The following is a 25,372-nucleotide window of genomic DNA, read 5'->3' as shown; positions in this document are numbered from 1 at the left end:
AAGGAGACTACCCACTGAGCTTAGGGCCTAAGGCAGGACTTGAGTCCAGAACCCGGAGATCATGACCTGAGCCAAAATCAAGAGTTAGACACCCTTGAGATGCCTGGGTGGCTCAGTTGGTTAAGCATCAACTTTCGGATCAGGTCATGATCTCAGGGTCCCAGGATCAAGCCCTGCCTTAGACTCCATGCTCAGTAGGTAATCTGCTTCTCCCTCTGTTCCTCCACTCACTTGTGCTTGCTCTCTCTCTCTCTCACTCTCTCTCTCAAATTAAAAAAAAAAAAAAAAAAAAAAAAGAAGGAGTTGGATGCTCAACCAACTGAGCCACTCAGGTGCCCCTAAGTGCTGAGTTTTAAAATGCACCCATTTACTTTGTTCAATTCAGGGCACTTCCAAGATTAACCTCTTGATACTTGTATCATCTAATACTTCTACCTGACTATAATATTTAGACTCCTCAGATTGACATAAGCCCCAAAATTCTGTTTCCACATTTCCAAAATATTCATTTAATCCTATACATAGATATAATCATAGCAATACTTACCATTTATTTTTTTACATATATCATTTCATTCAAAGCCCTGGCCAAAACCTTGATTGTGCCCTTGTGAGAGACTCTAAGCCAGAAAATCTATCTAAACTATGCCTAGATTCCTGACCCACAGAAACTTAGAAATAACAAATGTTGCTGCCTTAAGCCACTAAGTTTTAAGGTGATTTATTATGCAATTATAGATAAATAGTACAGTATGGTCGCTAAATAGCCAAAGGATAAACCATAGCGGATATGCTGGTTTTTGTCTTCCCAGAATCAAATGTTATTTTCTGGCTAAACATGCCTTAGTTTTCTTTTGGGGAACTATTCTCTCCATTATTCTCAGTATCCAAGAGGGTTAGATGGGGTTGACTCATCCTCCCTTACAACTAAATACTCTCAACCTAAACTTGACACATGAGACCAGATGCTGAGACTTCTGTTGGAATTACTGTGGGGAGTAAAGCATTCCTCTTGTTGGACTTGAAGTTGATAGAATATAAGCCTGGAACTATCAAAGCCATAAACGAGGGAGAAGTTTTGGAAAAATAAAACCAATACAGAGAAAAGGAAAGTCAAGGAAAAGAAAATGATGAAATCCTGTTGACATTTAATCCAACAATGCCTCAAGTCTATCTCTTGATTTCAAATGAAGAAATAAGCTTCTTTCTTCATTGTTTACCTTAAATCAATTTGAGATGAATTTATGAAAAAAAGAAAGAAAGATTTTCAACATACTAAATCTAGGAGGTTCCATGAGAACAGGGACCCAATTTGTTTCATCACAACTGTATATCCCATTGCCTAGCTCAATGCTTGGCAAGTAGAGATCACTAAATATCTGTTGAATGTGTGAATGAAAGTATTCTAAGAAAAAAATAATGAATAGGCCCAACTTAGGAAAAATGCAATACAAATGTTTTATAATCACTAAGGGATTAAAATAAAGCACCTTAAAAAAATTAAAATAGGGGCTACTGGGGATCCCTGGGTGGCTCAGAGGTTTGGCGCCTGCCTTTGGCCCAGGGCGTGATCCTGGAATCCTGGGATCGAGTCCCGCGTCAGGCTCCCTGCATGGAGCCTGCTTCTCCCCCTCTGCCTGTGTCTCTGCCTCTCTCTCTCTATCATGAATAAATGAAAAATTAAAAAAAAATAGGGGCTACTGGGTGGCTCAGCCAGTTAATTGTCTGCCTTCGGCTCAGGTCATGATCCCAGGACTCTGGGCTCCCTGATCAGAAGAAGTCTGCTCTCTCGCTCTCTGTCAAATAAATAAATAAAACCTTTAAAAAAATTAGTGTTCTAGTTCTAAACCTTTGAAAGATCATTTAAAAATATTATTTTAAGTATAAAGACAATTTGGATTAGATAAATTATTTAAGCACACCCAGTGTTCATTTTAACTCATGTAAAAATTCTCTAATCTCTAGGATGACACCTTTTTATTGTGAAAGAAAAATTCCTCTTTTTAGATATATTCTCATCTTGGGATATTTTTGAAATTAAGGTTAGAATTTGTTTGAGCAATACTATATTAGCTAGTTCCCCAAGCACTATTCTGAATAAAAAAATCATGTCCTCAAATCAAATGATTAGAATTCACAATGCAAGTCTTTGTCATAGATACAATACTATAAATACTGTTTTGGATCTCAGGTTAATTTACAGAAATATCTATTTATACATAACATCATCTAGATACAAAAATTAATTTATAGGAAATACAGAAGACAGAAGAGTATTTCAAACTACACCATAGGGATACATTTAGTAAAGTCCAGACCGTGGGAAACTGCTGGACAATTTGGTTTCTTCAACAAATAAATTGCACGGGTGAAAACAGAGATGGAAGGAGAACCAATAGATTAAGATACTTAAAACATGTCAGCCAACTGCATGCAACATGTAAACCATTTTGGATCCTGATTCAAACAAACAAACTGTAAAAAATGTGACATGTAGAAAACAACTGAAAATTTGAACACTTCCTGGATATTTGATAAATTTTTTTAAAGATTTTATTTATTTATTCATGAGAGAGAGAGAGAGAGAGGCAGAGACACAGGCAGAGAGAAGCAGGCACCATGCAGGGAGCCCAATGTGGGGCTCAATCCTGAGACTCCAAGATTACGCCCTGGGCCGAAGGCAGGTGCTCGACCACTGAGCCACCCAGGCATCCCTGATATTTGATAATATTAAGGAATTATTATTTTTAAGGTACAAAAACGGTATTGCGGTTATGTTGAGTCCTTACCTTTTAGCTGTATTCTGAAAATTTTACAGATAAAATATGATATCTGAATTGAATTCAAAATAATTGGGAAGGGAGGAAGATATGAATATGGATGGGGCAGGCTTGATCATGGATTGTTGGTTGTTAGGGCTGGGTGATGTGTACCCTAAAGATTCATTGTGCTATTCTAATTCTGTGTATGTATTAAAATTCTTCATAATAAAAAGTATAAAAATTTAAAAATAAGTAAACAGAACAAAGAAAAACTATACTGTACCTAATTATTATGAATCTAATGATCATATCCAAATTAAAAAATCTGGATACTTAGGCTAAAGAGTATTTGGATAAATCTAGAAATTATAAGATATATGCTTCCAAATAATTATAATAATCTGAAGTCTGAATATGAAGACAGAGGCAACTGATACAGACAGGCAGAAGAGTTAGAAGGTACAGTTCCTCTTTCTCTGGCAGAGGGTTTGCCACTGGTACATTGTCTATAGCTTCTTCCTCCTACCTTTTGTCAACTTTTAAAATATTTGTTGAGCGTTCATTATATGTAAGACACTGGGCTTGAAGTATAGTACTGTGCCCTTAAGAATCTTACAATTACACAAATAATCCCCCCCCTGGAGTTCTCTGACCTGAACATTTCCATCTACCTCTACTGCCACATCCCAACCTTCCAGGCTTCTTATACTACAAAAGTACCCGTTTTTCTCTTCCTAACTCCCAGTAAGAACTTCCTATCATCTTCCCACTTTGGCTTGCCTTAGGTAATTCTTAAAAGGAAAAAAAAAACTTTTTAAATCAGGTTAAATAAGCTTATACAATTATAAATAAATACAATAACGTAAGCCTAATAGTGACTAGCAGGCTAGGCCTGCCATGGGGTCAGCCCCAAGACTTAGATCTAACTTGTCACAATTTCTTCCCTCCTTCCTCAACCGAATCCACATATTTGCTAATGTTTCAAGTTTCACCATCCCTGCCTCAACCTCACAACCACAGTAGCTGTGGGTACTTGGGTTCCATATCACTGAAAGGTTCTTACCTTATGTCATGAAAAAGTTACTAATGGCATAGTTAAAATATTTCTAAATTTTTATAAACCTGATTTAAATATAATTGGTGAAGATAATTTCATATTCTGTATAGTGAGCTACTGTGAAAAGAAGCAGGCTTAATCAACCATGAAACATAATGATACCTGCATGGTTCTTCGTTTAGTTAATGTCACTTGGAAATTTTTCCACTCCCAACGTTGTTCCACCACATGTGCAAAAACAACATGCCCATTTCCACAGGCTCCAGCGATCTGAGTGCCATCAATTGACCACGCAATGTTAAATATGCTGCCAGTGTTGGGCTTTTCTAAAGCATATGACCACTAGGGAAGAAAAAATGAGAGAAGAATCAATATACTGAAAAAAATTTTAAAGAAGTTTTAGATTGAGCATACATTAACATTTTAAGGTAATTTTTTAAAAGAATGTGTCTTTATCCTAGAATTAATATTTTTCATAATAAAATGTATACTGAACAGAAGATACAGATGTAATTTTTAAAGTACAAGCAAAATATGAAAGAAGTGTATAAAATCTCTTAAGAACTGCAAAAACACCATTTCCATTCAAATCATTATTTTTAAGTAACAATACTGAATAGGCAAATACAAAGATTCTGCAGGAAAAAAAAGACACCTTAGTATTCTTAAGGATCTCTATAGTCTCTACATCTGAAAAACTGATTATAACATTTCAATAATGTCACTAAAAACTGAAACTAAACACACAATATAACTAAGACATCTCTGATAGACATTTTAAATAGTGAAAGCCTAGGTTAATGGATCTTCTTTTCTTGTTTTATTTTTTCATAATGTAGTAAATATAAGTTCTTCTAGAGTCTACCTATCTTTTTGAGAAAGTTATCTAAAGGTATCAATAAGCACCCACAGGGACAACAGAGACGTGTGTGTGTGTGTGTGTGTGTGTGTGTGTGTATGTGAATAAGACAGTAAGAAACATATTTGCTAGGATGATTTATTTGACTACATTTATATATATTCTCTTTCCATTCTTCCAACCTTACAGCCTAATGTCAAATTAAGTCTTGAGTTTTTGGTTGCTCTTGGGTGGGTATTTATTTTGTCGTACATTATTGTTGTTTCAAATATGTTCATTGTTAGCTATGGGCTCACTTACAAAAAAAATGTGGAGAAAATGGGAAAAAATGTAGAAAAAGATTAATTCACACTACTATCAAAAAAGACTTTAAATTCTCAATAAAGTTCATATATACAATAAAAATGCTGAATGACTCTTACTACTCACTGACATGTTTTTCAGCTCCCTTCCACCATCCTTCAGACCTCTACCTGTTGCTTAAGTAAAAGGGCTAAAAAAAGTTATCAAGGAGGAGGTAATAAGCAAACTTTCGCTTCATTAGCAGCATGAAAATGTTAGAAACTTCTTTTTTGAAATTAAGAAGAGTAAGTTCAAAAGTAGAATATATGTAATAGTTGAAGTCACCTTTTTAAAAATAAGTAAAGACAAACAACATCAAGGATACAAACAATGTGCTTCTGGCAATAAAATGAAATTAACTCATTTGTGTTTGACAAACAGAATTATGAAATACTGTATGACTACTATTTTGCATAAAAATTAAGTGGTTAGTATAGACAAATGAGACTTATTATTAATATACAATACTTAATAGATTGAACTAAGCTTATGGCACATCCGTCATCCTAAATCTAGTCTATTCTCATGTTGTAGATGCAACAGAGATCTTATTTTAAATTGTATTTTAAAACCACAGATTCATATTTTAAAACTATTTACTTTTTTTTGAGAGATAGTATATGAGAGCAGGGAGTGAGGATGGCAAAGAGGGGCAGAAGGAGAGAAAGAATCTTAAGCAGGCTCCATGCCCAGAGTGAAACCTGACACGGGACTCAATCTCATGACCCTGAAATCATGACCTGAGCTGAAATCAAGAGTTGGATGCTTAAACGACTGAGCCACCCAGGTGCCCCTTAAAACTATTTACTTTAAAGTATGATCTTAAAATACCCAAAGAACCAAATCAGCGAGAAAGACACATCTTACTAAAATTAAACATAGAAAAATGTATCTAAGAACTCCTGGATACCTGATCCTAGCTAAGAGGAGAACATGGAAAGAGATGTTTAGGTAATACTATCATCACCCTATCTTTGTCTGATTTCTTTCAGAGTCCTGTATGGTTCATCAACAATGAAATCTGCAATATGCAACTTATCCCTAAAAACAAACTTCAAAGAATTTAACAGTACCGTGATATTAAAGCTATATTAAAATTTTACATTTTATTTAAAATTAAGAAGTGATTTCTTTTAGATGACTCTAGTTTGAAAAATAATACAAGCACAAGCAAATCATCAGAGAATGGTTCTTTAATAGTCATGGAGGTGGAGGTTGGGAGATAAGGTTATTTTGTCCAGTCAGTAAATTTTAATAATTACTGTTAAGTCAAAAAGATCTATTTATAATCTGTGCTTTAAACAGACTTTTAGGGATGCCTGGGTGGCTCAGTCAGTTAGGTGTCATTAAGTGTCCTACTCCTTTTTTTTTTTTAAGTGTCCTACTCTTGATTTCAGCTTGGGTCATGGTCTCTGAGTCGTGGGATTGAACTCCACATTGGGCTCCATGCTCAGCAGGGAGTCTGCCTGAGATTCTCTCTCTCCTTCTCCTTCTGTCCCACCCCCACTCCATGCTTTCTCAAATAAATAAATAAATCTTTAAAACTGCAAATAAATAAATAAATAGATTTTTAACAATCTAAGTCTCTTTTCTTCCCCAAATAAGCCATGGAATACTCACATTTGTCTTTCCAACTCTAGAAAGAAATGAGGCAGCTTCCCTAGATGTAATTTAGTGATACTAAGTAAAATCATGAAGATGGATTTTTAAATATCCCTCTTACTTAATACATCACTTGCTTTAACCCAACTATCCCTTACTTTAGGATATCCTCAGGCCAGCAGCATCTACATTGTCTGTCATCTTGTTAGAAGTGCAAATTAATGGGCCCAACTGCAATCCTATTGAATATGACCCTCTGGGGATATGAGGGCCAGGAAACTTTTAATGAGCTCTTCCGGGAATTCTTAAGCATGGAAAAGTTAGGACACTGGTTCTTAACTCTGGTTGCACATTAGAGTCACCTGGGATGCTTTTATAAAAGATACCAAAACCCAGGAATCCAATCAATTAAATCCAAGAAATTCTTGGGATGGGATCTGGGTATATTTTTTAAAGTTCTATATGTGGTTTTAACATACAGCCACTGTTCTACAAGGAAAGCAAAATCTGCAATTTGGTTTAAGACTATCATTAACAACTGGCTCAGTGTTAATACGCTGCCAGTTCATCTGCCAACTCTTGAGAAAATTACATGACTGGTGTCTTAGCCTCTAATCCAGCTTCTCATAGTTATGTGTAAACTTGGGTTTTTACATTTGTTACCAAGTCCATGCTTGTTCTGCTCACCGCATGATAGGCCAAAGAGTGGAGAGGCTGGATATTGGGGGCAAGGAAAGTGACTTACTTTGGAAAGTCAGCAAATCAAGGAGATGTAGGGCTTTTGAACCAAAGAATCATCTTCCCACTGCATGAGATTTGAGCTTCTCATTTCATGTTAAGAGAGGGAAGTGGGAATTTGCAAATCTTATCTGTAACTTACCTGAATGAAGGGCTAAGCAGAACTTTGATTTCTTAGTCATTGCTAGGATTGGTCCTGAATTGCAGTTACAAAGATGCAGTTTTCTATTACTGTTATAACAAATTACCACAAACTTAGAGTCTTTTCTAAGTCATAACTCCAACATGGTTTTCACTGAGCTAAAATCAAGGTATTATTGGCAAGGCTACATTTCCTTTTGAAGGCTCTACAGGAGGACCCATTTCCTTGATCATTCAGGGTGTTAGCAGAATTCAGTCTTTTATAGTTGTAGGACAAGGAGGTTCTCATTTCTGTGCTGGCCACAGGTAACTTCTAGGGGCCACCTGCTGTGGTGGCCTTTCTCCATCTTTAAAGCCAACAACAGGGGATCCCTGGGTGGCTCAGCAGTTTAGTACCTGCCTTTGACCCAGGATGTGATCCTAGGATCGAGTCCCACATCAGGCTCCCTGCATGGAGCCTACTTCTCTCACTGCCTGTGTGCCTCTCTCTTTGTGTCTCTCATGAATAAATATTAAAAAAAAAAAAAAAGCCAGTAACAGCAGAATAAGTTGCTTTTACTTTCAGTCTCCTCCTCCTTCATCCTTTAACCCAGCTGGGAAAGATTCTCAGCTTTTAAGGATTTGTGATTAGACTGGGCCAATCTGAATAATCCAGGATAGTCTTACCACCTAAAAGTTCATACCCTTAATCACATCTACAAGTTCCTTTTGCCTTTTAAGGTAACATATTCACAGGTTCTGGGGATTAGGGAATGGACATCTTTGGGGTCCTATTATTTGACGACCTACTGTAAAATTATAGCAGTTTGGGGATTTTATTATTTTTTATTTTTAAAAAAGATTTTATTTATTTATTTGAATGAGAGCACACAAGTGAACGAGCATGAAGGGGGGAGGGGCAAAGGGAGACGGAGAGGCAGATGCCCTGATGAGCAGGAAGCTTAACTGTAGCTGGACCCCAGGACCCTGGGATCATGACCCAAATAGAAGACAGTTACTTAGCTGACTGAGCCACTCAGGTGTCTCAATTTGGAGATTTTTAAAGTTTTTTTTTTTTTTCCCTAATGATTCAAATTCAGATATGAGCATGAATCATGATTCATTCATATATAAGCATGAAACAAATGAACCAGTGCTTTTACCACTTTTTAGTAGTTTGGGGTTTGTATTTTTGGCTTTCAAAAGGTTTATTCACAATTAAAAAGAAACTAAACAATAATCTCATCATGTTGTCACCAAGTGGTAGTAGGATCTTGGTACTGTTCACATAGTATTGAATTATCAAGGATATCCAAAAGGAAACATTAAAAAATTATTGAACAAGTTACTTTTAGAAAGAAAAAAATGGGTTTATGAAATCAAAGAAAATATGCATTTAATAGTCTATCATGCAAATTGTATAGAAAGTATTGAAATCATACAGGCATACCTTATTTTATTGCACTTCACTTTATTGCACTTTGTAGATACTACATTTTTTACAAATTGAAGTTTTGTGGCTATCTGCATCAAGCAAGTCTATTGACCCTATTTTTCCAACAGTATCTTCTAACTTCATGTCTCTGTGTCACAATTAGGTAATTCTTGCAATATTTCAACATTCTTCATTATTATCATATGTGTTATGGTGATCTGGGATCAGTGATGTTATTATTGTAATTGTTCTGGGGCACCATGAACCATGTCCGTATAAAACAGCAACCACAACCTTAATCAGTTGGCAGCCATCCACACTAAGGCAAAACCTTCCACTAGCAAAAAGATTACAACTCACTGAAAGCTCAGATGGTGGTTAGCATTTTTTAGCAAGGAAGTATTTTTAATTAAGGTATACATTGCTTTTTTAGACATAATGCTATTGTATACTTAATAAAGTATAATATTGTGCAAACATAATTTTTATATGCACTAGGAAATAAAAAAAATTCAACTTGCTTGCTTTATTGTGATATTTGCTTTATTGCAGTGGTCTGGAACCAAGCCCACAAAATCTCTGAGGCATGTATGAATTAAGAAAAAGCAAGCTATTATTTTTTATGAATACTTCCTGATAGTATAAAAAAATTATACTGAGATAGAACTTTCCTTAGAGAAAATATGAACATCTTAGAATCCTGAAGGGAAATCCTTAAGGATCAATTTTAAGTTATTAAATCTATGGCTCCTAAACAGATGATACTGCAAATAATTAGGTATGGCCTAATGGTCTGGAAAAAAAAATCTATAGAATTTCTTTAAAAGGGAAGGAGGTGCAGAAGGGAAAGTTAATTTAAAAATGATGAAATAAAAGGAAATAACATCTTTCCTTAAATCAAAATAAAGGACTTAAACATTTTTACATGATTGGTATCTCTGGCATTGACAAATCAGAATGTGTAAATATTGAAGTTTATTTTATGAGATATTTATATATGTAGGAAATAATATGAGAGAGATTTTAGAAGAGGAAATTGTACCGCTTAACCCCCAAATGGAGGGTGGAAGAGCAATGACATATCGTGTATAAGGAGTTATAGGTGGATTGGTCCACATGTAATGGGAGCTTTTGCATGATTTTAGCATATGTATACCTAAAAAACATTTGTCAACAGAAGTAAAGTTCTATACTTCTAGACATAGATAATTAAATTTAAATCTTTAGGTACTGAAATCAGAAAAAAGCAAATTCAAATTTGTGCTTCGTGGTTAAAAAAAAAATCTCTAGTCATTAAAAAAAATATTTGGGGGGAAGCCTGGGTGGCTCAGTGATAGAGCACCTGCCTTCAGCTCAGGGTGTGATCCCAGGGTCCTGGGATGAGTCCCATATCCAGTTCTTTGTTGGGAGCCTACTTCTTCCTCTGCCTGTCTCTGCCTCTCTGTGTGTGTGTGTCTCTTATGAATAAATAAATAAAGTTAAAATTTTTAACTTAGATTAAAATTTTTTAAATGTTTTTAAGTTATTTGACCAGAGAGGAAGTTTACTTCAACCAAGTTTAGTCTTATCCTAAATAAAGACATATCTAAAAGTTCACCATTATTCTATTCCTTCTCTATTTTCCCATGATTATAACCTTTGCCATTAAATAACTGTTACTTAATTATCTGTTTACAAGCTTTGCACAGTGGCAGTACCAGAGCCAATGAGATTTATCCAAAGCACGATTATTGCTAATTATCTGTTTACTTATCAGTACTCCTTCCTAGAGAACACATATTATTCTTTGACTAGCTAGAGTATCATAAAGAGCTTAGACACATCAATATTTGTTAAATGAATTAATGAATGAATTAATGAATGAGTAAGCCTGTGTCCTTAGGAAAGAATTCCTTCCCAGAGCTCAACCATGACTTCAACCTTTTTAAAATTAAAAAAAAAAAAATCCAAGTAACAAATTAAAAGCCAAAAATTTAGAAATTTTAAAGTAGTCTTCTCAAAAACATCAACCAAACTGATTAAATGGACCAATTCTACTAATGACCTAGTCAAAATGCTGCAATGTACATCAAGTTACTGTGTTAAGTAAATGTAAGTCATTAAAAACCAAAACAATCTCTTTTGTCTGTACGATGATCCATTAAAATATGATATTTATGTAATACCTGCTATGTGTTAGGTATTGATTTCTAGAAGATTAAAAGTTAGTTCTATAATAGAACCCTGATTTTGTTATGCTTGGTGAATTTCTCAATTCTGATAGCAGGGTCTCATACTGTAAAGGAAGGACAGTTCCTTGACCTGGCTTCTGGAAGATATCCCTGTAACCTTGTAGTCAATTCTTTTTGCTTAATGGTTTCTGCTACTTGTATCCAACTATAATAAAATGTAGAATAAGTATGAATTATAGGATCAGCCACACTTCTCTAGCACTACTTGAGTTTTTCCCATTTCTAGTATACCATGTGCTGTGCTGCCTCTTCCTATATAGCAACCTTATATCTACAACAAAGAAACAGGGCAGCCCGGGTAGCTCAGCGGTTTAGCGCCACCTTCAGCCCAGGGCGTGATCCTGGAGACCCCTGATCAAGTCCCACGTAGGGCTCCCTGCATGGAGCCTGCTTCTCCCTCTGCCTGTGTATCTGCCTCTCTCTCTCTCTCTGTGTCTCACGAATAAATAAAATCTTAAAAAAAAAAAAACACAAAGAAACAAACAACACTGTACTACTAGTTATGAAAGGAAGCAAGCAGTATGTCCAATGGCCATGGAAGGGATATCATAGAACGGTGGAGTTAAAAGGAAAGAAGCGATCACTTAGCCCATTTAACTTTGTAAATTTATCACTGAAGTCTTAACTCTAGGGATCTACAACCATGTCAATACTACTCGTACATTAAAATACAATACAATATAGGGCGCCCGGGTGGCTCAGTGGGTTAAGTGTCTGACTCTTGATTTCAGCTCAGGTCATGACCTCAGGGTGGTGGAATCAAGCCCCCTGTCTAGCTTTGCACTTAGTGCAGAGTCTGCCCGAGATTTTCTCTCTATGCCCCCCGCCCCCGCCCCTGCAGCTCATGCTCTCTCTCTAAAAACTAAAATCATAAAAAAAAAAAAACACACCATCACACTGGACAGCACAATATGGAGAACAACTGAGAACGCGCCTATAAAGGATGTTTCATCTCTCTAAGAAAAGAGACCTTTGGGATCCCTGGGTGGTGCAGCGGTTTGGCGCCTGCCTTTGGCCCAGGGCGCGATCCTGGAGACCCGGGATCGAGTCCCATGTCGGGCTCCCGGTGCATGGAGCCTGCTTCTCCCTCTGCCTTGTCTCTGCCTCTCTCTATATATATGACTATCATAAATAAATAATAAAAAAAAATTAAAAAAGAAAAGAGACCTTTTTTCCCCTGTATTCTCCCAAACTTCTTAGGCATATAGTTCCTCACCAAGGAATCAAGAGATATGTATACTAAAAACCATGACTTGACTATAATAACTTACAAAAGTACCTCCCAAATGCCAACATCACCCTTTTCTTTACTGCTGCTATATATATATTTATAAATATATATAAATACACTAGTTTAAAAGAATTCTCAACAGGGATCCCTGGGTGGCTCAGTGGTTTAGCGCCTGCCTTCGGCCCAGGGCATGATCCTAGAGTCCCGGGATTGAGTACGGCATCAGGCTCTCTACATGGAGCCTGCTTCTCCCTCTGCCTGTGTCTCTGCCTTTCTCTCTCTCTGTAGCTTTCATGAATAAATAAATAAAATCTTAAAAAAAAAAAAAAAAGAATTCTCAAAAACATATCTTTAGCCAAGTTGGATGAATTCAATTCATAAAAGCATGTGTTCACAAATCAAGTTTAGGAGGGAGAGACGACAGATGCAAAGTTTCTCACATTTCTTTGTTACACTAATGATTTTTAAAATTAATATTCTCTCCCACATACCAGGAATTAGGAAATTGCAGGCTATCTTAAATTACATGTGTTGACATACATAATTGACAAAGAGAAGTTACATATAGCAGTAAGACCAGTTACTAAAGATGATGAATCATTGCAATTATTGTAACTGAATGGAAGAATGAATGAACAGAGGGTCTTTTTATTAGAATGACTGCATATTTGCGAACAGAAGGAAAGAAAAAAATGGCAAAAGTTCTCTTATACAAGCAATAGCACCACCTGCTGATTAATAAAAGCAACAACATCAGTTAATTTTAAAATTTGGCCAAAGGTACCTTATATATTCAGATTTTTTTCCCTTGAATTCTGTTCCATTTAATATGATATAATACAATTCGTTAGTATATTCTGTATATTTATTTACAATAACTGATTTGATTTGAAAGTTTCTACTTCACATTATTTGAATCATGCATTTCTCAAAAATCAAAAGTAAAAATAAAATTTATTATGAAATCAAGGGAAAAATTACGGTACGATGACTTTTAATTTTTATTCCACAAGTAATTTACATGTACCATAATTTATTTTACTAACCACTCAATAATATATATTTAATTTGTGTCTGATATTCCCTGACCACCTCACCTAAAATGACATCTTCCTTACCCAATCTTATTTTTTATGTCATTTATTATCATTTAATATATTATAAATTCATTTTGTTTGTGTATAGCTTTTCATCTGCTAGAATGAAAACTCTCAAGAGCAGGTATTTATTTTGTTTACTGCTGTTTCTTTAACACCTAGGGCAAGTGCCTGGCATATAATAGACTCAAAAAATATTCATGAAGGAATCAATGAACATGAAAATAGATGACCAGGGATCCCTGGGTGGCGCAGCGGTTTAGTGCCTGCCTTTGGCCCAGGGCCTGATCCTGGAGACCCGGGATCGAATCCCACATCGGGCTCCCAGTGCATGAAGCCTGCTTCTCCCTCTGCCTGTGTCTCTGCCTCTCTCTCTCTCTGTGTAACTATCATAAATAAATAAAAATTAAAAAAAAAAAGAAAATAGATGAACAAATGAATATGCAATGCATCTTTAAACTTCCTTGAAAGGATAATAGCTGTGTTAAAGTTTCAAGGATCTTGATAGATTTTGCCAAATTATACTTGAGAAAAGTTGTACCAATTAATACTCCTTTTGTTGCTTTTTGAGGAGGCCCATTTTCCCATTTTTCAATGAGTGGAAAATGGCATTATACTGTGATTTTTATTTGTATGATGAAGAGACTGATCATATTTTTGGGTTCTGGGGGCATTTACAATATACCTCTTTTTTTTTTTTTTTTGCTCATGTTTTTTTAGTTCAAGACTTTCTATTTGATTCCTTTTCTGTAATTTCTATTTATTGATATTTTCTATTTCTTCAGACCTTGTTCTTTTGGTTTCTTTTTTTTAAAGATTTATTTATTTTATTTCAGAGAGAGAGTGAGTGCACATGGGGGGTGTGGGGTGGAGCAAAGAGATAGGGAGAGAGATAATCCCAAGAAGACTCCCCGCTGAGCATGGAACAGGATGTGGGGCTTTGATCTCACCATTCTGTGATCATGACCTGAGCTGAAACTAAGAGTCAGATGCACAACCAACTGCGCCACCCAGACAGCCCTGGTTTCTTTTTGATCTTTACCTATGGTTTTCTTTAGCACTTTAAGCATATTTAAAGTCTTTATCTAATAAATCCAATGCTAGGCTTCCTTAGGGATAGTTTTTTTTTTGTTTGTTTTTTTTTTTTGCAAATGGGCCATACTTTCCTGCCTCTTTTGTATGCCTTGTAATTTTTTGTTGAAAATGGATGTTTTGGGATCCCTGGGTGGCGCAGCGGTTTGGCGCCTGCCTTTGGCCCAGGGCGCGATCCTGGAGACCCAGGATCGAATCCCACATCGGGCTCCCGGTGCATGGAGCCTGTTTCTCCCTCTGCCTGTGTCTCTGCCTCTCTCTCTCTCTCTCTCTCTCTCTCTCTCTATCATAAATAAAAAAAGAAAGAAAGAAAATGGATGTTTTGAATATTATAACATGGTAACTCTGGAAATTAGATTGTCCTCCCTCCCCAGGGTTTGCTATTGTTTTCTTAGGGCTACAGTAATTTCTTGTGTTTTTTTTAAGATTTCATTTATTTATTTGAAAGAGAGAGAAAGCATGAGCAAGGGAGAGGGGGAGAGAGAGAGAGAGGGAGAAGTAGACTCCTCACTGAGCAGGGAGCTCAACTCCAGGCTCCATCCTAGGACTCCGGGATCATGACCTGAGTCGAAGGCAGACGCTTAACTGACTAAACCACCCAGGTGCCCCTGAAGAACTTTTTAAAAACCTGTAATGGTCAGCCCTGGTGGCATCAGCAGTTTAGCACCGCCTTCAGCCCAGGGTGGGATCCTGGAGATCCGGGATCGGGTCCCATGTCGGGCTCCCTGCATGGAGCCTGCTTCTCCCTCTGCCTGTGTCTCTGCCTCTTCCTCTCTCTCTCTATGTCTCTCATGAACAAATAAATAAAATTAAGGAAAAAAAACCTTTATTGATCTGTACAATTGATAAATAGTCATTAAGAAAAGTTCACACTAAACAAAATCATATAAAGAAGGAAAAGATGACCCAAATATAGTACTGGGTACACCTTTATCTGCATAGTTAGACATATGAGTATACAATTTTATACAGGTGGAATCACAGAATAACATGTTCTCCTATAAACGTGGTCTTTTCACTAAATAACCATGGATATCTTTCTAGGTTATTAAACATAATAGCTCTTCCCTATTTTAAATGAATTAAGGGTATTCCATTTTAGGTATAATCAAATAATAACCTGAGGAATGGATAAGCAAAATGTGTCATATTCATATATTGGAATATTATTTGTTCAAAAAAAGGAATGAAGTACCAATATATGAAACGACATGGATGAACCTTGAAAACATAGTAAGTCAAAGAAGCTAGTCACAGGAGGCCACATACTGTATTATTCCATTTATATGAAATGGCATGAATAGGGAAATCCATAGGAAAACAAAGGTGATTAGTAGTTGCCAAAGGCTGGGTGTTGGGGAGGGAGAAATAGGAATTAATAGTAAATGAGTATGCGATTCCTTTTAGAGGGGAGGAACATGTTCTAAAATTAGAGTGTGGTGGTCATACAACCCTATGAATACATTTAAAAATACTGAATTATATACTTTAAATGCGTAAAATGTATAGGATATAAATTACGTCTCAAAAAGCTGTTTAAAAAAAGCAGGCAGAAACTTAAGAAGAGACACTGGATGAAAAAGGGAAAATAGGGATCCCTGGGTGGCGCAGCGGTTTGGCACCTGCCTTTGGCCCAGGGCGCGATCCTGGAGACCCAGGATCAAATCCCATGTCGGACTCCCGGTGCATGGAGCCTGCTTCTACTTCTGCCTGTGTCTCTGCCTCTCTTTCTCTGTGTGTGTGTGACTATCATAAATAAAAAAAAAAGGGGGGGGGGGAATGGTATTGAGTGAATTTCCATTTTTTACAACCTTTTATCAGAGCAGACCCTAGTTGGTGCCAAGCATTGTGGCTAAACCTCAGATAGAAACTTGCTGTCACTGACAGAGAAATCAGAGGATAAAGTTCAGGCTGATCATGCAGTTGGAAACTGAGGGGGGAAAATCCGAAAAGAGAAACAGAGAATTCATCTTTCCTCCAGAAAGAAGACAGAGCCTGAAGTCTGAGTTCAGTCAAGTTAACTCCCTGTTAACAAACACAGAAAAATCAGTGCTCTTTAGTGAAACATAACAAAATCCAGACTCATTACTATGTATTGCTCACAATGTTCAGAATACAATTCAAAATTACTAATTATACAAACACACAAGAAAAATGGCCCAAGAGAAAAGGCAATTGATGACAAAATGCTAGAATTAACAGAAAATTATTTTAAAGAACCTATTATAACCAAGGCCTTAATGGAAAATATGATTTTGAACATATTAATAACAGAAAATCTCAGAAAATAAGAACTATGAAAAAATAACCCAATGGAAGTTCTAGATGTGAAAAATATATGTGAAATTAAAACTCACTGGATGGGCTTATGAAAAGATCAGAGATAATTAATGAAAGAACTACTAAATGAAGATAGATCAACAAAAATTATCCAATTAGAAATCTGAGAAGAAAAAAGATTGGAAAAATTTGAATAGAGCTTTGTTGACCTGTGGGATAATATCAAAAGTCTAAAAACATTCACAACTGTGTTCCAGCAGGGAAGGGAAGAAAGAATAGGACAGGAAAAAATGTGAAAAAATGGCCAAAACTTACCCAACTTAGGTGAAATCATAAATTTATATATTCAGGAAATGTACAGAAGCCCAAACAAAACAAATACAAAGAATACTATACACTATCAAACTGCAGGAAACCAAAGACAAAGAGAAAATCTGTAAAGCAGCCAGAGCTAAATGCCACTTTATAATCAGAACAATGATACAGAGAGTTATTTTTTATCAAAAGGACCAAAAGAAAGTGGGACAATATTTTTAAAGTGCTCAGAGGAAAAAATAAAACTCTGTCAACTCAGAATTCTAAACCCAGTGAAGAAGTCCTACAAGAATGAAATGGAAACAGACATTTTTTAGATAAACAAAAAGTAAGAAAATTTTTAACCAGCACATGTATCCTGAGATACACCTAAAGGACAATTTTTAAGCTGAAGGCAAATTATATCAGGTGAAAACTAGAATCTTCAGGAAGCAATGAAGAGCACTAGAAATGCAGAACATGTAGGTAAATATAAAAGACTACTTTTATTCTCTTAATTTCTTTAAAATGATTATGACTTTGATTTTTTTAATAAATTAATTTTTATTGGTGTTCAATTTACCAACCTAGAGAATAACACCCAGTGCTCATCCCGTCAAGTGTCCCCCTCAGTGACCGTCACCCATTCACCCCCACCGCCCGCCCTCCTCCCCTTCCACAACCCCTAGTTCATTTCCCAGAGTTAGGAGTCTTTATGTTCTGTCTCCCTTCCTGATATTTCCCACACATTTCTTCTCCCTTCCTTTCTATTCCCTTTCATTATTATTTATATTCCCCAAATGAATGAGGACATACATTGTTTGTCCTTCTCCGATTGACTTACTTCACTCAGCATAATACCCTCCAGTTCCATCCACGTTGAAGCAAATGGTGGGTATTTGTCGTTTCTAATGGCTGAGTAATATTCCATTGTATACATAAACCACATCTTCTTTATTCATTCATCTTTCGATGGACACCGAGGCTCCTTCCACAGTTTGGCTATTGTGGACATTGCTGCTAGAAAGTTCGGGGTGCAGGTGTCCCGGCGTTTCATTGCATCTGAATCTTTGGGGTAAATCCCCAACAGTGCAATTGCTGGGTCGTAGGGCAGGTCTATTTTTAACTCTTTGAGGAACCTCCAAACAGTTTTCCAGAGTGGCGGCACCAGTTCACATTCCCACCAACAGTGTAAGAGGGTTCCCTTTTCTCCGCGTCCTCTCCAACATTTGTGGTTTCCTGCCTTGTTAATTTTCCCCATTCTCACTGGTGTGAGGTGGTATCTCATTGTGGTTTTGATTTGTATTTCCCTGATGGCAAGTGATGCATTTTCTCATGTGCATGTTGGCCATGTCCATGTCTTCCTCTGTGAGATTTCTCTTCATGTCTTTTGCCCATTTCATGATTGGATTGTTTGTTTCTTTGGTGTTGAGGTTAATAAGTTCTTTATAGATTTTGGAAACTAGTCCTTTATCTGATAGGTCATTTGCAAATATCCTCTCCCATTCTGTAGGTTGTCTTTTAGTTTTGTTGACTGTATCCTTTGCTGTGCAAAAGCTACTTATCTTGATGAAGTCCCAATAGTTCATTTTTGCTTTGGTTTCTTTTGCCTTTGTGGATGTATCTTGTAAGAAGTTACTGTGGCCAAGTTCAAAAAGGGTGTTGCCTGTGTTCTCCTCTAGGATTTTGATGGAATCTTGTCTCACATTTAGATCCTTCATCCATTTTGAGTTTATCTTTGTGTATGGTGAAAGACAGTGGTCCAGTTTCATTCTTCTGCATGTGGATGTCCAATTGTCCCAGCACCATTTATTGAAGAGACTGTCTTTCTTCCAATGGATAGTCTTTCCTCCTTTCTCGAATATTAGTTGACCATAAAGTTCAGGGTCCACTTCTGGGTTCTCTATTCTGTTCCATTGATCTATGTGTCTGTTTTTGTGCCAGTACCACACTGTCTTGATGACCACAGCTTTGTAGTACAACCTGAAATCTGGCGTTGTGATGCCCCCAGATATGGTTTTCCTTTTTAAAATTCCCCTGGCTATTCGGGGTCTTTTCTTATTCCACACAAATCTTAAAATAATTTGTTCTAACTCTCTGAAGAAAGTCCATGGTATTTTGATAGGGATTGCATTAAACGTGTAAATTGCCCTGGATAACATTGACATTTTCACAATATTAATTCTGTAAATCCATGAGCACGGAATATTTTTCCATCTCTTTGTGTCTTCCTCAATTTCCTTCAGAAGTGTTCTATAGTTTTTAGGGTATAGATCCTTTACCTCTTCGGTTAGGTTTATTCCTAGGTATCTTATGCTTTGGGGTGCAATTGTAAATGGGATTGACTCCTTAATTTCTCTTTCTTCAGTCTCATTGTTAGTGTATAGAAATGCCATTGATTTCTGGGCATTGATTTTGTATCCTGCCACGCTACCAAATTGCTGTATGAGTTCTAGCAATCTTGGGGTGGAGGCTTTTGGGTTTTCTATGTAGAGTGTCATGTCATTGGCGAAGAGGGAGAGTTTGACTTCTTCTTTGCCAATTTGAATGCCTTTAATGTCTTTTTGTTGTCTGATTGCTGAGGCGAGGACTTCCAGTACTATGTTGAATAGCAGTGGTGAGAGTGGACATCCCTGTCTTGTTCCTGATCGTAGGGGAAAGGCTCCCAGTGCTTCCCCATTGAGAATGATATTTGCTGTGGGCTTTTCATAGATGGCTTTTAAGATATCGAGGAATATTCCCTCTATCCCTACACTCTGAAGAGTTTTGATCAGGAATGGATGCTGTATTTTGTCAAATGCTTTCTCTGCATCTAATGAGAGGATCATATGGTTCTTGGTTTTTCTCTTGCTGATATGATGAATCACACTGATTGTTTTACGAGGGTTGAACCAGCCTTGTGTCCCGGGGATAAATCCTACTTGGTCATGGTGAATAATTTTCTTAATGTACTGTTGGATCCTATTGGCTAGTATCTTGTTGAGAATTTTTGCATCCATGTTCATTGTTCATCAGGGATATTGGTCCGTAATTCTCCTTTTTGGTGGGGTCTTTGTCTGGTTTCGGAATTAAGGTGATGCTGGCCTCATAGAACGAATTTGGAAGTACTCCATCTCTTTCTATCTTTCCGAACAGCTTTAGTAGAATAGGTATGGTTTCTTCTTTAAACGTTTGATAGAATTCCCCTGGGAAGCCATCTGGCCCTGGACTTTTGTGTCTTGGGAGGTTTTTGATGACTGCTTCAATTTCCTCCCTGGTTATTGGCCTGTTCAGGTTTTCTATTTCTTCCTGTTCCAGTTTTGGTAGTTTGTGGCTTTCCAGAAATACGTCCGTTTCTCTAGATTGCCTAATTTATTGGCATACAGCTGTTCATAATATGTTTTTAAAATCGTTTGTTTGTATTTCCTTGGTGTTGGTAGTGATCTCTCCTTTCTCATTCATGATTTTATTAATTTGAGTCTTCTCTCTCTTCTTTTTAATAAGGTTGGCTAATGGTTTATCTATCTTATTAATTCTTTCAAAGAACCAACTCCTGGTTTTGTTGATCTGTTCCACAGTTCTTCTGGTCTCGATTTCGTTGAGTTCTGCTCGAATCTTTTTTTTTTTTCGAATCTTTAACTCTCTTCTTCTGCTGGGTGTAGGATCTATTTGCTGTTTTTCTCTAGCTCCTTTAGGTGTAAGGTTAGCTTTTGTATTTGAGTTCTTTCCAGGTTTTGAATGGATGGTTGTGTTGTGATGTATTTACCCCTCAGGACTGCTTTTGCTACATCCCAAAGATTTTGAATGGTTGTATCTTCATTCTCATTAGTTTCCATGAAATCTTTTTAATTCTTCCTTAATTTCCTGGTTGACCCTTTCATCTTTTAGCAGGATGGTCCTTAACCTCCACGTGTTTGAGGTCCTTCCAAAATTCTTGTTGTGATTTAGTTCTAATTTCAAGGCATTATGGTCTGAGAATATGCAGGGGACGATCCCAATCTTTTGGTATCAGTTCAGACCCGATTTGTGACCCAGTATGTGGTCTATTCTGGAGAAGGTTCCATGTGCACTTGAGAAGAATGTGTATTCAGTTGAGTTTGGATGTAAAGTTCTGTAGATATCTGTGAAATCCATGTGGTCCAGTGTATCATTTAAAGCTCTCGTGTCTTTGGAGATGTTGTGCTTAGAAGACCTATCGAGTGTAGAAAGCGCTAGACTGAAGTCACCAAGTATAAGTGTATTATTATCTAAGTATGTCTTGACTTTGGTTATTAATTGATTGATATATTTGGCAGCTCCCGCATTCGGGGCATATATATTGAGGATTGTTACGTCCTCTTGTTGGATAGATCCTTTGAGTATGATATAGTGTCCCTCTTCATCTCTCACTATAGACTTCGGGGTAAATTTTAGTTTATCTGATATAAGGATGGCTACCCCTGCTTTCTTTGGGGACCATTTGAATGGTAAATGGTTCTCCAACCTTTTATTTCCAGGCTGTAGGTGTCCTTCTGTCTAAAATGAGTCTCTTGTAGACAGCAAATAGATGGGTCCTGCTTTTTTATCCAGTCTGAAACCCTGCACCTTTTGATGGGGTCATTAAGCCCGTTCACGTTCAGATTTACTATTGACAGATATGAGTTTAGAGTCATCATGATACCTATTCTGTCCTTGTTTTTGTGGATTGTTCCACTGGACTTCTTCTTAAAGGGGAATTTTAAGAGTCCCCCTTAAAATTTCTTGCAGAGCTGGTTTGGAGGTTACATATTCTTTCAGTTCCTGCCTGTCTTGGAAGCTCTTTATCTCTCCTTCCATTCTGGTGAGAGCCTGAGAGCCTTGCTGGATAAAGTATTCTTGGTTGCATATTCTTCTCATTTAGGACCCTGAATATATCCTGCCAGCCCTTTCTGGCCTGCCAGGTCTCTGTGGAGAGGTCTGCTGTTACCCTAATACTCCTCCCCATAAAAGTCAGGGACTTTTTGTCTCTTGCTGCTTTAAAGATCTTCTCCTTATCTTTGGAATTTGCAAGCTTCACTATGAAATGTCGAGGTGTTGAACGGTTTTTATTGATTTTAGGGGGGGGAGGATCTATTTCCTGGATCTGAATGCCTGTTTCCCTTCCCAGATTAGGAAAGTTTTCAGCTATGATTTGTTCAAATACATATTCTGGCCCTCTGTCCCTTTTGGCGCCCTCGGGAACCCCAATTAAACGTAGGTTTTTCTTCTTCAGGCTGTCGTTTATTTCCCTTAATCTGTCTTCATGGTCTGTTAATTGTCTGCCTCTTTTTTCCTCAGTTTCCCTCTTTGCCATCAACTTGTCTTCTATGGTACTCACTCGTTCTTCCACCTTGTTAACCCTCGCCGTTAGGACTTCTAGTTTGGATTGCATCTCATTCAATTGATTTTTAATTTCTGCCTGATTAGATCTAAATTCTGCAGTCATGAAGTCTCTTGAGTCCTTTATGCTTTTTTCTAGAGCCACCAGTAGCTGTATAATAGTGCTTCTGAATTGGCTTTCTGACATTGAATTGTAATCCAGATTTTGTAACTCTGTGGGAGAGAGGACTGTTTCTGATTGATTCTTTCGAGGTGAGGTTTTCCTTCTAGTCATTTTGCTCAGTGCAGAGTGGCCAAAAACAAATTGTATTGGGAAAAGGAGAAAAAGAGAGAGAGAGAAGGAAAGAAAAGAGAAAAAGAAAAAAGAGAAAGAATTAAAAAAGGGAAAAAGAGAAGAAAAAGAGAAAGAGAAAGAAAGGTGAAAAAAAGGGGGTGGGGGAAGCAATCAGAAATCAAAAAGAAAGAAAAAAAAAACACAAAACAAAACCAAAAAACAAAAACCACGGGGGAGTATCTTCTGATTCTGTATACTCTGAGTCCCTTGACTTCCCCTGGAACTGGTCCGTGTCGCTGGTCTTCTGGGGGAGGGGCCTGCTGTGCTGATTTTCAGGTGTTAGCACTTGGGGGAGCTGCTCTGCCCCTGCCTGGTGCAGGGCTCAGTGGGGGTTGTTCACCCCGTGAGGCCCCGGGAGGAAGGCACAGTGGCGGGGGCAGCTCTGGAAACCTGGATTCAGCTCCCACAGTAGCTCCGGGGCTCTCCGCCTGCAGGGCCTGGAGGCTCCGGGGCGGGGCCGCTGATCTGCTCAGCTCGGGGCAGGAGCGTCCTCGCTGTCCTGGGCCCTCCCGGCCTCTGCCTGTCCCGGGGGAGGCCGGATCCTGGGCTGTGTCCCGGCGCCCTGTGCTCCGGGGCCTGCGCTGTTGGATTCGCCCCCGCCCCGCAGCCCCCTCCGCGGAGCTCCGGGTCCCGCCGTGCGCGCTGCAGCCCTTAGGGAGCTCGGGGCGCTCTCCCGGGTGCAGGAGTCTGTTAGTGTCCCAGGGAGACCGAGGGCATCCCCGCCCTCCTGGGTCCTGCTCCACCTCCCTGCAGGCCCCTTTCCGCGGGGAAGGTCGGTGCAGCTCCTGCTCCTCCGGGACGGGGCTCTCCTGTCCTGGGGACACTCGCCCCGGCCTCAGCCCGGCTCCTCGGGGCCCCTCCGCCTTGGAGGCCTTTTGTTCCTTTATTTCTTTTTCCCCGTCTTCCTACCTTGATAGAAGCGCGAACTCTTCTCACTGTAGCATTCCAGCTGGCCTCTCTTTAAATCTCAGGCTGAATTCGTAGATTTTCAGGATGATTTGAAGGTTATCTAGGTAATTTGTTGGGGACAGGTGACTTGGGGACCCTGCTCTTCCGCCATCTTGCCCCTCCTCTGATTATGACTTTTAATTTTTTTTTTTTTTTTTATGATAGTCACAGAGAGAGAGAGAGAGGCAGAGACACAGGCAGAGGGAGAAGCAGGCTCCATGCACCGGGAGCCTGATGTGGGATTCGATCCCGGGTCTCCATATTCGCGCCCTGGGCCAAAGGCAGGCGCCAAACCGCTGCGCCACCCAGGGATCCCTGATTATGACTTTTAAAGCAAAAATTATAACATGCTGTGTGATGTAATACTAATAATAACTATAGCATAAAGGAGAGGTAGATAAATGGAGTTATGTAGATAGAAAGTTCTTATATTTTACACAAAATAGTATAATATTAACTCCAAGTAGTATATGAGACAAAATAAGCCTCAAGTAATGCCCTTTCTCTCTGGGTAAAGGACCACGTAGAAGGGGGCCCTGGTAAGCTAGAACCCTTTTGACATAACTACCCTAACTCCAGGCACTCACCATGAAAGAAGCCATAGCACCCTCTCCAGTAGACATGGAATGCTGTGGAGACAGCGGATAGAACGCTATGAATCATTCCACCCTGTACTCAAAGAGCAGAGGTCACACCCCTCCTCTTCCCTACATGGTGCTGCCAAGGCTATGAGGTACACCATTCCAGCCCTACAATACTGAAGCAGTGGTCCTCCTTGATCAGCACTGCGAAAACCAACAAGTGGGACCCTCTCTACCATCCCCAGTTTGCACTAATGACAGGAAAGAGGCACCCAGCTCCTCTCAATAAGAGTTGGAGTAGGATTATGGAGAGAAGGGAGCCACAGAAAGGTGTTAAAGCTTTAAGTCTGTGTATGAAGCCTCTTGAACCCCATCAAGCAGCCCATACATGCAACCCACTAGAATCAACAGAGTAACACTATGACAATTGTACTGCAGTGTGGAGGAAATACCACTTAGGTTTCAAATTTGCCTTGGGGTTAAAAACAGGGCAGACCAGAATAGCACTGCAATGGCTTTAATTTTTTTTTTAATTTTTAAAAAAATTTATTTATGATAGTCACACACACAGAGAGAGAGAGAGAGAGAGAGAGGCAGAGACACAGGCAGAGGGAGAAACAGGCTCCATGCACTGGGAGCCCGATTTGGGACCCGATCCCGGGTCTCCAGGATCGCGTCCTGGGCCAAAGGCAGGTGCCAAACTGCTGCGCCACCCAGGGATCCCACTGCAACGGCTTTAAAAAGGAAACTGATATCTGAACCACGGTCCTCAAAAGTGAAGCAGGACATGGGTTCTCAATCCATATAGGTAACTAACTGCCTGACTAAAGAGAAGCTATAAATAGAAACCAGGGTTATATATCAGCTTAGTGAGAGTCTTTTAAAAATAGCTAATCTTATAATGAAAGTTAATGGCAATATTAAATTTATTGTATAACAGCTGAGTTAGAGTAACATATCTATTCATAAATATATAAAATTTCTGCTTTTTCATCATAGGGAATACAGTTGATAGTATCATAATAGTACTGTATGGTGACAGATGATAGCTAC

General features: G+C 38.3%; 1 protein-coding gene across 4 annotated transcripts in view; it reads right to left on the bottom strand.

Moving 5' to 3' along the window:
- Positions 1-25,372, bottom strand: part of IFT80 (intraflagellar transport 80) — a 127,748-nt gene that overhangs the window by 44,204 nt on the left and 58,172 nt on the right. For all 4 annotated transcript variants that reach the window (XM_041731667.1, XM_041731666.1, XM_041731668.1 and 1 more), the window contains one exon: positions 3,982-4,161. In XM_041731667.1, the coding sequence (XP_041587601.1) occupies positions 3,982-4,161 (180 nt within the window). The remainder of the gene's footprint in view (positions 1-3,981; positions 4,162-25,372) is intronic.

This window comes from Vulpes lagopus, chromosome 17, assembly GCF_018345385.1.
Source record: "Vulpes lagopus strain Blue_001 chromosome 17, ASM1834538v1, whole genome shotgun sequence".
NCBI lineage: Eukaryota > Metazoa > Chordata > Mammalia > Carnivora > Canidae > Vulpes > Vulpes lagopus.
Note: the sequence above shows the minus strand (reverse complement) of the source record. Positions and strands in the feature narration are given on the sequence as shown.